Source organism: Alligator mississippiensis, chromosome 5 (genome assembly GCF_030867095.1).
Source record: "Alligator mississippiensis isolate rAllMis1 chromosome 5, rAllMis1, whole genome shotgun sequence".
Classification (NCBI taxonomy): Eukaryota; Metazoa; Chordata; order Crocodylia; family Alligatoridae; genus Alligator; species Alligator mississippiensis.
In genome coordinates, this window is record NC_081828.1 from 140,655,615 (window position 1) to 140,668,451 (window position 12,837).

Consider the following 12,837-nt stretch of genomic DNA (forward strand, 5'->3'; position numbering starts at 1 on the left):
TTTTTCTAAGAAACCAAGAACATCAGCAAAATGTGTTTTAAAAAGAATATGTCCATTTGGCTTATCCTTTGTATATTGCATCCCACAGGCATGCCCTCCATAAATAAATCCTCCTCTTTAGAGTTTATTTAACAAACTTCTGAGTTCCTGAAGCCCTCTAATATGACTGGCAGGCTGCTCTGCAGAATTTCAGTTATGACTTTCTCAACAGTGTTAACAACTTGGCTACCTGTCGCATTCCACAAGAGAGAACAATTGCTGTGCCCAACTTGTCCATCCTGTGGGCAGAGTATACTGCTGCTGGAAAAACATCACAAATGTTTGCCTTCTGTTCGTATTTATTGCTTACCATGTTACAGCTGTAGCCCTTCAACAATTCCCTATGTAATCCCCAAGTTGCTATTTATTCCAGAAAAAGTTCTGTAAGTTGCATTTGAGGCATCTACAAAAATCAATGAAATCTTCCCAGAGTTCCACTTGCCCATCTTCATTTTTATGGATATAACATAAAGTCAACAACTATTTTTTTTTCTTGAAATGGCAGGGGCTGCATCAACCATTGAACTAAAAAATGGTGATGCTTTTACCCACTCTATAATCCTACTCAGGGTATGGATTCCTATCAACTTTATGAGTTCATTTTGCATTTGTTCTGATGTGTCCAACATATTATATGGTATATAACTAAGTTGTTGTTTCAAATTTGGGTCCAGTTCTGCAATGTAACATAAGAAAGCCTATACAATTTTGGTGCTTATTACTTGTCCACTCATCAAACATTCTGTTTTCTACAAAAGAAAATGATTTCAATTACTTGTTTCAGAGCATGCTGACTGTGTGCCGTCAACCTTTTCTTCTGCTCATATGCAACAGATTCATCTGTCTTTGCTACAGCATGAATGTGATCTTTGGATCTGCTGTGTCTCCCAAGGATTTTCTTGCTGTTGGACCAGTCTCTCAAGAGAGTGGAAACCAAAACTGTATCTTTGATGCTGTTGAACATAAAGGACAGCCCACAGAAAACACTGTCCAGATACTGGGAGTAACATGCAAACATATACTCTTGAAGGAGCTGCACACTGCAGTGATGATACTTCTGACTAGCCCCTAAACCCAACAGCCTTTTAGGGAACTGAAAATCAGAAGGCAGCAATCACTGAATGGCTAGGATGTCCCTCCTCTGATCCCCAGTCAAGCTTGCACGATCCAAGAGACCAATGTCATCTTTGCTCTGGAAACCACTCTTTGGAGCATCCTCACCTTCTTGGTCACAAGCTTGTGATGTGGCCATCCCATAAAGACTCTGTTTTACAACAGAAAGATCCAGGGCTTCTCCATTATAGTCTTCCTGAGCTTTCCTTCCAGCCATCTCCATGTCGGCAGCATCGCGGTCCATTGAAATATTTGTGAAATGATAGAAAATGAAAAGCAAGTATCAACAATGCAGCAAGGTGGAGCATGCTGATCCTCACCACGTAGGGCTCAGCACTCACGGACGTACTGGATGGGGAGCCCCAGTGGTTTGGGGAACCTTCCACTTCTCCTCCTGCACTGGCTTGGAGCTCTTCCTTTTCTAGGCCCCAGACAAGCAAGTTTAGAGTGGCGCTGGGTAAGCTGGTGGATAAAAGCAAAAGGAGTCGGTAGGGAGACGTGAAGACTGAAAAGCAAGGGTGGGAGCTCTGCAGAACCAAGCATCGTTCAAAGGTGCATAGAAAGCCCAAGCTGGCAGACGTCGCCAAGCAGCCAACGCCTGCCCGGCCCCCACCCTGGTGCCCTGTATTGACGGCTGTCCTGGCCTTCAGCACGCCACAGCCCCGCGCGCACGCGCAGCAGAGGCGACGTTTTCGCGCCGGGCCAGGCGCATGCGCCCTACACCCCATCGGTAAAGACAAAATCCCTCCACGCCACCACAGACTGTGGGCGTGCTGCGCATGCGCACAGCGCAGCTCAGCTTCCGGCCTATCCTCTCCCTCCCGCTGCCCTCACTACCTAAAGGCGCATGCGCCGGCGGAGGGCGGGCATTAGCCCTGCCCCCCCCTCTCTCCAGTACGCAGGCGCAATGCGGCCCCGGAAGCGGTATCTGAGCGCGGCGGAAGGCAGCGCGTCCCTTTTGCTCCCGGGCGGCCATCATGGTGAGCGCGCGCCGCAGCCTTCTCCGCTAACGGCTTCCTCACTGCGGGGCCGCGAGGGAGCTGGGGCGCCGCACGGGCCCTCAGGGGAAGCGGGGAGGGTCCCGGGCTGGGGGAGGGGTGGTCGGCTGGCGGGGTGCGGTGGGGTGGTGTGTGTCTGCAGCGCCTCATGCCCCCTTCCCCGCCGCAGGTGTTCAAGCGCTTCGTGGAGATCGGCCGCGTGGCCTACGTGTCGTTCGGGCCGCATGCCGGCCGCCTCGTGGCCATCGTGGATGTCATCGACCAGAACCGGGTGAGCGCCGCGCCCCCGCACCGCTCTGCCGCGCGTCTTTGTTCTGGAGACTCTGCAAGGCCCGGGCGGCGCGGACCCGCTGTGAGGGGGAGGGGGCCTCGCCCTCCGTGCGTTTTCCGTTCACTTCATCACAGTGTCTCTGGGACATAAACATCCCATCCAGTGCATGCAGAGCTGTCGTGGAGATGCAGCCGTTGTCACTTGCCCCAGCGCGACCTGCGCTTGGTAGTGATGTACAAGCATAAGAATGGTCTCGCCCTGGGCCGGGCCCTAAGTCCATCCAAGCCCCATCCCTCATCCATTTGTGTCTCTGGGCAATTTCACTGGGCAGTGTCCACTGACTCCTTGGGCTCATTCAAGGGCCAGTGTGTGCCATCTGGCATTCAATGCTTGGTGTCCCCCTTTGGTGCACTCATTATAAACTTATGACCCTCACTCCCATCCCTGTTACGTTATTTGTCCCAAGGAATCAGTGATGCACCCTTAATGGCTGCGTTGCCAAGGGAAACTTAAAGTTTTTATTTAGTGGGCTTAGGTCCATGTTTTCCAAAGACACGTCAAAAGGCCTAGGTCGTACAGAAACACTGTTTCACGGGTTGGCACCCACATGCTCCCTCAACTTGTTCAGGGGAAGCGGGTGCTGGCCAGTGCGCTGTCCTTGGTGTCTCCTTCTAGTTCCCTTGTTATTAACCTATGACCTTCTTCCTCCTCTTGTGTGCGTTTTTGTCCCACATAATCAGTTCTGGTGTCTGCAGTGGCCTCCCTTATTAAATGAAACTTACAGTTTTTTTGTGATGAGCCTGTGACTCTGTGGCACACCAAATAGGCCTGTCACACGAACTTGGGACTCCTTGGTCGACTGCCTCCTGGCTCTGGACAATCTGCCAATCTACCAGACCAGGAAGGAGGCTCTGGTCTGGGGAAACACGGGCGAGTCTTTGGCCATCTTTCTGTCACTCCTGTATTCATTGCTTTTGGCAGAGTTTCACTGATCACCACCTGCAGGCTCCCTCGACTCGGGCGCAGTGTGTTCTGCTCAGTGTCCCCTTCCAGCTCCTGTGTTATGAACCTGTAACCTCATTTCCTTTTCTGTCTTCCTTTTATCACTTGTCCCAAGAAATCAGCTGATATGCCTGTAGTGGCCTCCCTTTCTAAGGGGACTGTGTAGTATTCCTTGGTGGGTCTATGCCCACAATCTCTTTGGCACATTAAATAGGCACACACAGTATCACATAGGGGCAGAGAGTGGGTGCTGAAAGGGAGAGTGAACTAGGTCTGATCGGGTTTTTTCCCCACTGTTCCTCCCCCATTTGCAGCCTCCAGCGTTTAAGATCTAGAATGTTCTGATGCAGAGACTGTATCCCTAACTCCTGTAACCCATGGGGGTGGAGAGAAAACATAACATTTGAGAACTTTTCTGTGCTATCCAGCAGAAAAAGATTGTATTTTTAGTCCAGCAAAAAACAAAGGCTGAGAGGGGGTTGTGCTTGCTGCTTTCCATAAATATGTGAGGGAAGCAAGCACACGGGATAATGGGTATTTAAATGAAACTGCAGTGTTGATGCAACAACAAATTCATATGAACTGACCATAATTTTAGGTTGGGAATTGAATGAAAGCCTGGAACTATTAGGGAAGTTGGGTTATGGGAACCCCCTTTCTGTTGTAGTTGGGCAAAGCATCTAGGTAGACTTCAGACCGAGCTTGGTATGTTTATGAAGAATAAATGATGTGATTGTAGGTGCTGGGATTACATTACCCAGGAGGTCTGTTCAGTTTTAGGCTCGCAGGATGATGTGGGGGAAGGACATGAGGTAGTTTTATCCCTCTGCTAAGAGACCTCTCCCCTTTCAAATTGGGAAAACAATGCTTTAAATGCTATCTGATCTTCCCATAAAGTTTGGGTTATATGCCACAGTTTGTCTTTTAGTGTTACAACTATACTGCATACTTTGCCTTTAAAACAGTGTTTTCCTATTGGTGGATCAGATATCAATTGAAAGTTTCTCTTTGGAATTGGGAGATGTGTTAGTTGTTTTTTTTTAAAGTAAACAAATAATTGGCTTTATTTCAGGCGCTAGTTGATGGCCCCTGCACTGGTGTCAGAAGGCAGGCTATGCCCTTCAAGTGCATGCAGCTGACTGATTTTGTTCTCAAATTCCCACACAGGTAAGTTGTCTGTCATCTTGTAGTGTCTCAGAAATGCTGTTTCTGAATTAATCTGAAGCTAGTTGAAACTATTTACGTAATTTGGTAGGGTTTTAATAATGGAATGAGAGATTAAAGTTACATATTTACTTTTATGAAGTTCTGAGGATTTAAATTTTAGACTTAATTGATTCATATAATAAAAACTGTATGAAGATGCTATAATAATGACATGCAGCTAAAACTCATCTGACCATACCATCAGAATTGAACATTAGATGTATTGCCAGCATTATTGATTTGCAATGCCCCAAAGTACATGGAGGTAAATCAGATTTAAGCAGTGTATATTCTATATTACTACAGTGTCTTTGAGAGCTTACTATGGGGAGATGTGATGTGACTTTTTTGTTTGTTTGTTATAACTTACAAGCAGCTGTCTAAGGCTGCATAATGAATGGATGGTACTGGATACCCCAGATATCACTTCTCTCCTCTATTTGCAATACTTGCAACGGCTGAACTCGGGTCTTCTCTTGAGCTTCTCTGTATAATAATTGCTGTTGGGATTTACTGAGAGTGGAAACAGACATTGCTGTTTGATTTTATTTGTGATGCCATGAAATGTTTATGGTGGTACAAAGGCCAAGCAGACATGTCCATATCCCTTGTCATGCCACAAATAGTGGCTGTGATTAGGTGTGGTCAATTTGGGTTGCTACTCAGGGGCAGATACCTATTTGCATTGCAGAAGCGCAGGCAGCCTGAAGCAGGTTCTCTAGGGGTTTGAGGCCCCAATCCTGCACATGCTAGGAATTCTATGCAGGATCGGGTCACTCAAGCCCTGGGAAGGCCTGCTTGGCTTTCCTTGCTTATTGAGATTTGCCCTCTTGGGAACTCTGCAGCTTTCTTTGGTAAGCAGAGACAGTTGAGGTTTCCCTGGTTACTGAAATGTACCCCTCAGATCTCTGGGGCATGTCTTGGTAAGCAGGGAAGGTTAGGTAGATGCTCACAGGCTCGAGGGGCCCCGTCCTTCACAGAAATTCCTGAGGTGCACAGCACTGGGCCCCTCAAGCCCTAGGAGTACGTCACCTATTGTCCTGTAGCATGAACGGGAGATGTGTATTCACCCAGTGAAGCAGATGGCTTCTGCTGTAATGTGCCCTGGCTCGGCTGATCCACTTAATTTGGTGATGTTATTTCTACCCTGGGAGTAGTTATGCTGATAATTGCATACCTTAAATCTCAAAATTCCTGGCTTTCTAAATGTTAAAAAAAAAAAAAGTAAAAAGGATAGGATTCTTTTTAAAGAGCTCATTCTTTCGGTCCCAGTTAACTGACAAGATGACAAAATGAAGATGTACACGAGTATGCTTGTTAAGATTTCAATAAGCTTTTAGTTGATACTTCTGTGGACTAAAGTCATATGAATAGTAGTCAGTAGTCTGTATTTGGTGATTAAATTCTCTTCTGTTTGAAAGTAGTTGCAACTCCTTAAGGTGTTGATTTCCATGTGGGAAAATACATAATGTGGATTCATCTGTTTTAAATATAGTGCTCGTCAGAAGCATGTGAGGACCGCCTGGGAGAAGGAAAATATCAATGAAAAATGGGCAGGTACAAGATGGGCAAAGAAGATTGAAGCCAGAGAAAAGGTACTGCTGCATCTAGAGATTAATTCAGGGCATGCATACTTTAAAAGCCCTTCTACTGCCATGACTTGTAGCTAGATGTATACTATGCACCCTAGGAGGGACAAGCTATTAAAGAGGCTGTGGCAGTTGCCAGAAAGTGTGGACTAATAGAGTTGCTTTCTGATGGCTTTTCTGTTGCTTGCAGAGCTGGTGTTGCTGTCTAGGCAGAGCAGAGGAGTGTTCCCACATCTGTGGGGATATGGGATGGACTCCTTAAATTACAGGAAGAACCCAAGTTCTGTCAAGAACCTGTAATATAGATGTGACCTAAAACTTCTCAGATTATTTAAAAAAGACGCATGAATTCAAAATGTAAAATAAGTCTACCAGACACGAAAGCACTAAGTTTTAGAAGTTGTAAAAGCTGTAATTACTTGAAATATTGGTTCTCAGTGCAGTATTTATTTATTTTTTGTTTTGCTGTTTCTACAGTCTTCATTCTGTTTATTCGGTCACAGAAAGCATTTTCCAGCAAATGCAATGTAAAACTAAACTTAAAGAGTTGTGGAGAGGATATTTCCGAACACAATTTCAGTGAATAATTTGGTGTGGGGGGAAAAATATCTTTGAAGCCTTAGGTTGAAAAGCATTAAGTTCACTTCAAACTGCTGAATCATTTAACTCTTAGGAGTTACCATTTAATTGTTGAATTTTTTCCTTCAACAGAAAGCCAAGATGACAGACTTTGATCGTTACAAGGTCATGAAAGCAAAGAAAATGGTAAGTTATGAAAAGCATAGGTAAGGCAACAGACTAGTCTAGAATTCGCAGGACAGTCATGGTTTTTTGGGCTATGTCCCAGTGTTAAAAATACAAACCACAGTTACATAACTTAAAATAAAATAGAAAAAAGGATCCCAAATATTTACATACGGTACATCTAACTACAGTGACAGTAGCATGGCTCTTGGAGGTCCAGCTTTCTTGATGTGTTGGATTGTTCTTTGCAGTATGGAGCCCCACAAGCTTCTGGAGGGGGCTTCCACAATTTTGGTGTGTTGCACTGTCCTAAACTTGGCTGCCTTAGAGGTCTCTTAGAGGCCTGACTTCCCTGATAGGTTGTATTGATCTTTCCTTGTGGAGGTCATGATTTCTGGATAGCTTGTGCTATCCTTCATCTTGTGGAGGCCCAGAGGCATCTTGAAGGCTCAACTACCTTCTTTGATTGCATTGTCCTTTGTCTTGTAGAGGCCCCTTATGTCAGACTACAGAGGACAGTGATTTACATCACAAGAAGTGTGACAGTGCTGTTCCTTCTCTGACAACTGTATTGAACTGTAAAGTATTGATCAAAGTCATTGAGAGTGTCATGTTGAGTAGAGTCTCTCATGTCTTCTGCCTAACAAAGGATGATTATGCCAGAAAGATTATAACTGACATTTCAGAAACCTTTGTTAATAGCAAATGTACATAGATTGTTCTGTTGGTTGCTTTCACTACAGTTGATGTTGTAAAACTATTTCTTTACAGAGGAACAGAATCATCAAGCATGAAATCAAGAAGCTCCAGAAGCAAACTTCCAAAAAAGCCTCCTAAACTGTCATTGATGAAATAAAAGTCCAGTTTAGTATATCCCAAATGCTTGTCTGTCTTTGTATTGTTTTTAGCTACTGACTGTTAGAAATATTAAAACGGTAAGTTTTACAGTAAACATCTAAGGTGTATAGCTTGGTTAATTTCCAGTGTTCACTAAATGTTTGAGCCATTTCCTTCAGTAGGAGTTGAGTATACAGAACCTCGCTTGCAGGCCTTTAACCAACAATGAGACCTGAGTTATGGTTGTGATTTGCCATTATTGCGCACATTCTGTATTCACTAGGTATTTACATACACTCAAATTGGAACTAGCAATTGAAATCTTAAATTATATTTAGATCAGTTTGCTGTGGGAATCATGTAGAGCAAATGAAGCTACTGGTAGTTGTTGTTTGTTTTTTTTTTTTTAACACTGATGTTCAGTGAGAAAATTGGAGTAGACTACTCTTATTCAGAAAAAATATCAGGACATAAAAGTATATGTAACTGCTGTTTTTGAAGCAATTTTCCTGGGTTTGGAAGCTAAGAGAGTCTTGGTGGTGGTGTTCTACTTCCTTTTTTGTAATATTATCACTTAGGTGTAGATTAATATGCATAAAAATGCCTAATATATATATATACTCTAAGAATGCACTTAATCAAAATATGTCCTTTTAAATTTTATTATATATTCTCAGAACTTAGAGACTGAAGAAATCACATTAGTAAGTGAGTAACTAGTAAAAATGTTGTCCAAAATGTGTGTACACTTTAGGATATCCTCATACTATATCCTTTTATTTGCACAATAATTTGATTCATAGTACATATCTAGTACTTTCCCCCAAGTTTTCCCATGGTCATTTCATAGATTTCATAGACATTTGGGCTGGAAGGGACCCCAGAGGATCATGGAGTCCAGCCCCCTGCCCCGGCATTTGTGGCATTTCACAGGATAAGTTCGTTAAACTGAGAAAGATACCTCTCACTGTCCTCAGATATTACAGGGGAAACTTGAAAATGGGCCAGCAAGGTTGGTATTTTGTTCTGGTAGTTCCAAACCAGTACTGTTCAAGTAATTCTTTGCAGCTCAAAGTGCTTCATGTCCAGAGTTCCTCTTGCAAATTTTTCAGCTTCTTTCTCACTTGTTCTGTGCCATGCAGAGCAAAGTTAAGACTTATCCAAGGAAATTGTATAAAAAACCCCATGTTTCAAGTTCTTTGATTGCCTGTTGTAGATGAGAAAAATGTCTCAACCGTTGCAAGCTCCCTCCTAACTAGGACTTGTCAAAAGTCATTTGTGCAGCATAGATGGAAGTTGCCTGCTGGTGTGAAAACTGCTGATAATATTTTTTTACCACCTCAAAATACTAAGTGTTAAAAACAGACGTATTTTCCAAGTTCTCCAATGTGTCAGTATAGGCTCTGATGGCATAGGCACGTCAGACATGCCACCCTTTTCATGGATTCCTAGATGCTAGAGTCAGGAGGGACCTCAACAGATCATCGAGTCTGACCTCCTGCCTAGGCAGGAAAGAGTGCTGGGATCAGATGACCCCAGCCAGATGCCTATCCAGCCTTCTCTTAAAGACCCCCAAGGTAGGGGAGAGCACCACCTCCCTTGCAAATCTATTCCAAATTTTGTCCACCCTTACCATGACATGTTGTGCTGCATCCTCAATGTTGCCTTTTAAAATCACTTTTCTTACTTGAAATGATTATTGACAGCTGGCACCTCAAGTCTGTTTAGTCAGCTGATTGAGTATATGTACCACAGGTGAAGTGCAGTAGGTATAGATGAAGCAGTGCTATTACTGTTTTCAGCATATAGGGGGCAATATCTGCGAGCAGATCTCTTTTCAATTTCTTCAATTTTTGCAATTTCTTTTCACTGCTGGCAGTGGAGTTAAGCCACACTAAACGTAAAGAAGCATTCACAAAGCATACCGTTGCATGATTTGTTCGGTAATTTAATGTAGAGTACTGGTGCATACTATTGTTATGCAGAGGTCAGTAGCAAAATTATTAGGTTCTACAGAACAAGTGCAGCAGCCTCAGGACTCTTGAGAGAACAAAGCTTTTGCATGGAAAGGACTAGTTTTGTTCAGTTTTACTTTTGCTTTGCTTAGCAAGTAAGTGGTTACTAGTCTTAGTGTGTTGCTGAATCTGGAATTATTTCTCACGTGGAACTTGCTTCTTGCATCATTGACAAAATATTTTATCATTGGTTGTAAAAGCTTCAGTTGCAGGCTTCCCTTGCTGTAGTTATCTACTTTTTCTAGGTTTGCTTTGTGGCATTATTAGACGTATATAGACAGTACCAATTGAAAACCTCTCTGCTTTAGTTTATAAAAACAAAAATCCTGCATAAGCAGCACTGCATATTCCCTACTGAGGCAGTCTGTACCTCTTAACTGAGGTTGCTGCTGTAGTAAAACTTTAGTGTCAGGTGTATACCAGACTACATCAAATTATATCAGCATGCCTTTAAGCCAGGTGACCTGAAGAAGGCCCAAGGGAGAAGAGCAGCCCCTCCCTCAGCTCTGAAGGGATAGAAACCCAGAAGGGGAAACCACTGTGTTGGTATCTGCTGAGGAGCAAGGGAATCTGAATAAAGGCACCAATAGGCAAGCCTAGACATGCTTAATATCACACGTGTGATACTAGTAGTTTTTCAGCTGTATAATGGCTAGTCATCTGTACTCTCATTTACAGTGACTCAAATAAAACTTTCTCCCAGTATCAGTGAAAAATTACTATAAAGCCTGAGGAAATTATGTATGGATGGCCAGGATCAACTATACATAAAAAGTGGGCACCATGAAGTACAAGATTGTGGGGGGGGGGGTCTTTGAAAAAATTGTGTATTTTCCTTTAAAATGCAAATATATGCTTTTATGCATTAATATGCACTAACCCTTCAAATATGAATCTATATAATAAAGCATGCATATTTGCAACTGTATTGATACAAATAGTGTTTTAGTCAAAGTTCTGAACCTGCACACACAGGAAAAGTCCATGTGTAAACATCCTATATCTAGTTATCACACTAAAGGCTCAGCCAAAAACAATTTTTGCTCAAAATGTTCTATACTTTTTGTTCTATACTTCTTGCCCCTAAGTTTGTAAGAAGCATATGGGGCCTGGAGTACTTAAACATTCTAGTAGTATCTTCTGGCAGGACAGATGCATAGTTGTTCTTTGAACAGGAGTTGGTGCGCACAAGGGCCTAATAGAATAGGGCGTGATCTCGAAGTCCCTAAGAAAAACCCTGTTAATCTCAGAGGTGAATGTATTGTACTTCCCTGCTTTTTTTGACTTGGTGTAAGGCTAAGATGTTATAAAGACAAGTATATTTTTGTTTTTTTCATGGACTTAACCATGATCCTATTCCACCACGCTCAGGTGCCTAATAGCTGGAATAGGATTGGCCCCATATAAAAAAAAGAATAGCATTGATTCCTTTTAAATAAACCTATGAAGATCCTTTTATCTACCAATGTATTAACATTATTTAAATATGAACTACATAAAAATCTTTTTTGTGTATTAGTGCTGTATTTTACTTGTATATACAAGCAGGGGAACTTAAACTTTAGAGGTTAAGCTTTTAAGTATTACTTTTTTTAAATCTTGACGGTACCAACAGATGCTGGTATCATTGCATTTTTCTAAATGGCAATACTGAGTTTGTCTGTCTTTGTTTCAGTTCAGCTAGCAGGTATAGACAATACTTTCTTCAGTTGGATTAACTCAGTCAGCTGAGAAATTGGAATTAAAAAAATGGGATAGCTTGTTTTGTCTTCCAGTCTATGAATAAAAATGAAGTGGGAGAAGAGAGGTACCAATTAAAAAAAAAAAAAAAGAAAGAAAAGAGGTTGACATCCCCCCGCAAGCCTATAAGGATTTGGTTTTTCTAGGAGTTGAGCACCTAACTTATTTATACGCTTACAGATCCATTAGGCTCCTATGTGCATATCTAAGGACCTGAGCACCTTTGAAAATTCATCCCACAGTGATTTAATATATAGGTGCAAAGGATATTTTAATGGTTATTCGAGGAGAATGATTATTAAAGAAAACTAAGCAGAAATACAAATGTAAAATGAGATTAAAATAAATTATTTTAAAGCAGGATTTCCTGCTTGTTGGAAGAAATGTCTCAAATTATAAAATGTTTTCCAGATGTCTGTAACAATAGGCGGCAAATCCTTATCTTAAGAATTTCTTCAGTGGCTTCTGTATTGGAACATATTACTGATGGAAGTTGCAGGCAAAATTAGTTAAGGTTAAGTAGTTTTCTCCTATTTTAATAGGAATATAACTGAGCTAGTCATTTCGAATGCTTTCTGAAGTCTGTCTGGTTAACGTGTAGAAACAGCTATCAGCAGGGTCCTGCCACAGAGTGAGGGGAAGAATGTCCTATTCTGGAACCCATTCAGTGCCCTTCCATTTGTCTTCCTATATGACCTTGAGCAAGACCTTTAAACATTGATTTTCAAAAGCTGCTTAAGACTCATTGATTTCAAGGTGAGTTAAATACTTGAAGGATCTGTGACTTAAGGTATTTTTGCCCCATTTTCACATGTATAAAAAAGGTATGAATATCACTTCCCTACCTTGGGGTCTTCTGAGAGTAAACAGGATGAAAACTGAAGCTCTTATAGTGATACGGGAAACATACTTTTAGATGAAGAACTTGGACTTGCCCTATTTCCTATATTGATAGTTGTGTCTATGAGTAGTTGTGCCTGTCTTTAGAATACTCTGTCATTCCTACCTATGTATTGCCTGTGTGATTGAACACTTGAACAGAAATTAAACTGCAAAAGGTTAAGTCAGTAAAACTTAAATGTACATAGTTAAGGTTATATTATCAAGCTTTTAAAATGCCCTTTTCGAAGCACAGCTTGTACACTAATATGACACCTGAATCTCTTAACTCATTTCAATTTTTATCTGCTTTGTTCTGTAGTCTGGATGTATTTTTAAAATGTCAACACAGATGATGCTTGGAAACATCTTTCCCGTAGCTTGCCACAGGATGGTACTATTTA

At 42.1% G+C, this 12,837-nt stretch overlaps 1 protein-coding gene across 1 annotated transcript; it reads left to right on the plus strand.

The window, feature by feature from the left end:
- The first annotated feature begins 2,047 nt into the window (after positions 1 to 2,047).
- Positions 2,048 to 7,842, plus strand: RPL14 (ribosomal protein L14). The gene is made up of 6 exons (XM_006278327.4): positions 2,048 to 2,132; positions 2,320 to 2,421; positions 4,496 to 4,590; positions 6,125 to 6,224; positions 6,930 to 6,983; positions 7,734 to 7,842. The coding sequence occupies exons 1-6, from the start codon at positions 2,130 to 2,132 to the stop codon at positions 7,797 to 7,799; spliced, it is 420 nt and encodes a 139-aa protein (XP_006278389.1). The 5' UTR covers positions 2,048 to 2,129; the 3' UTR covers positions 7,800 to 7,842.
- Positions 7,843 to 12,837: the final 4,995 nt, after the last annotated feature.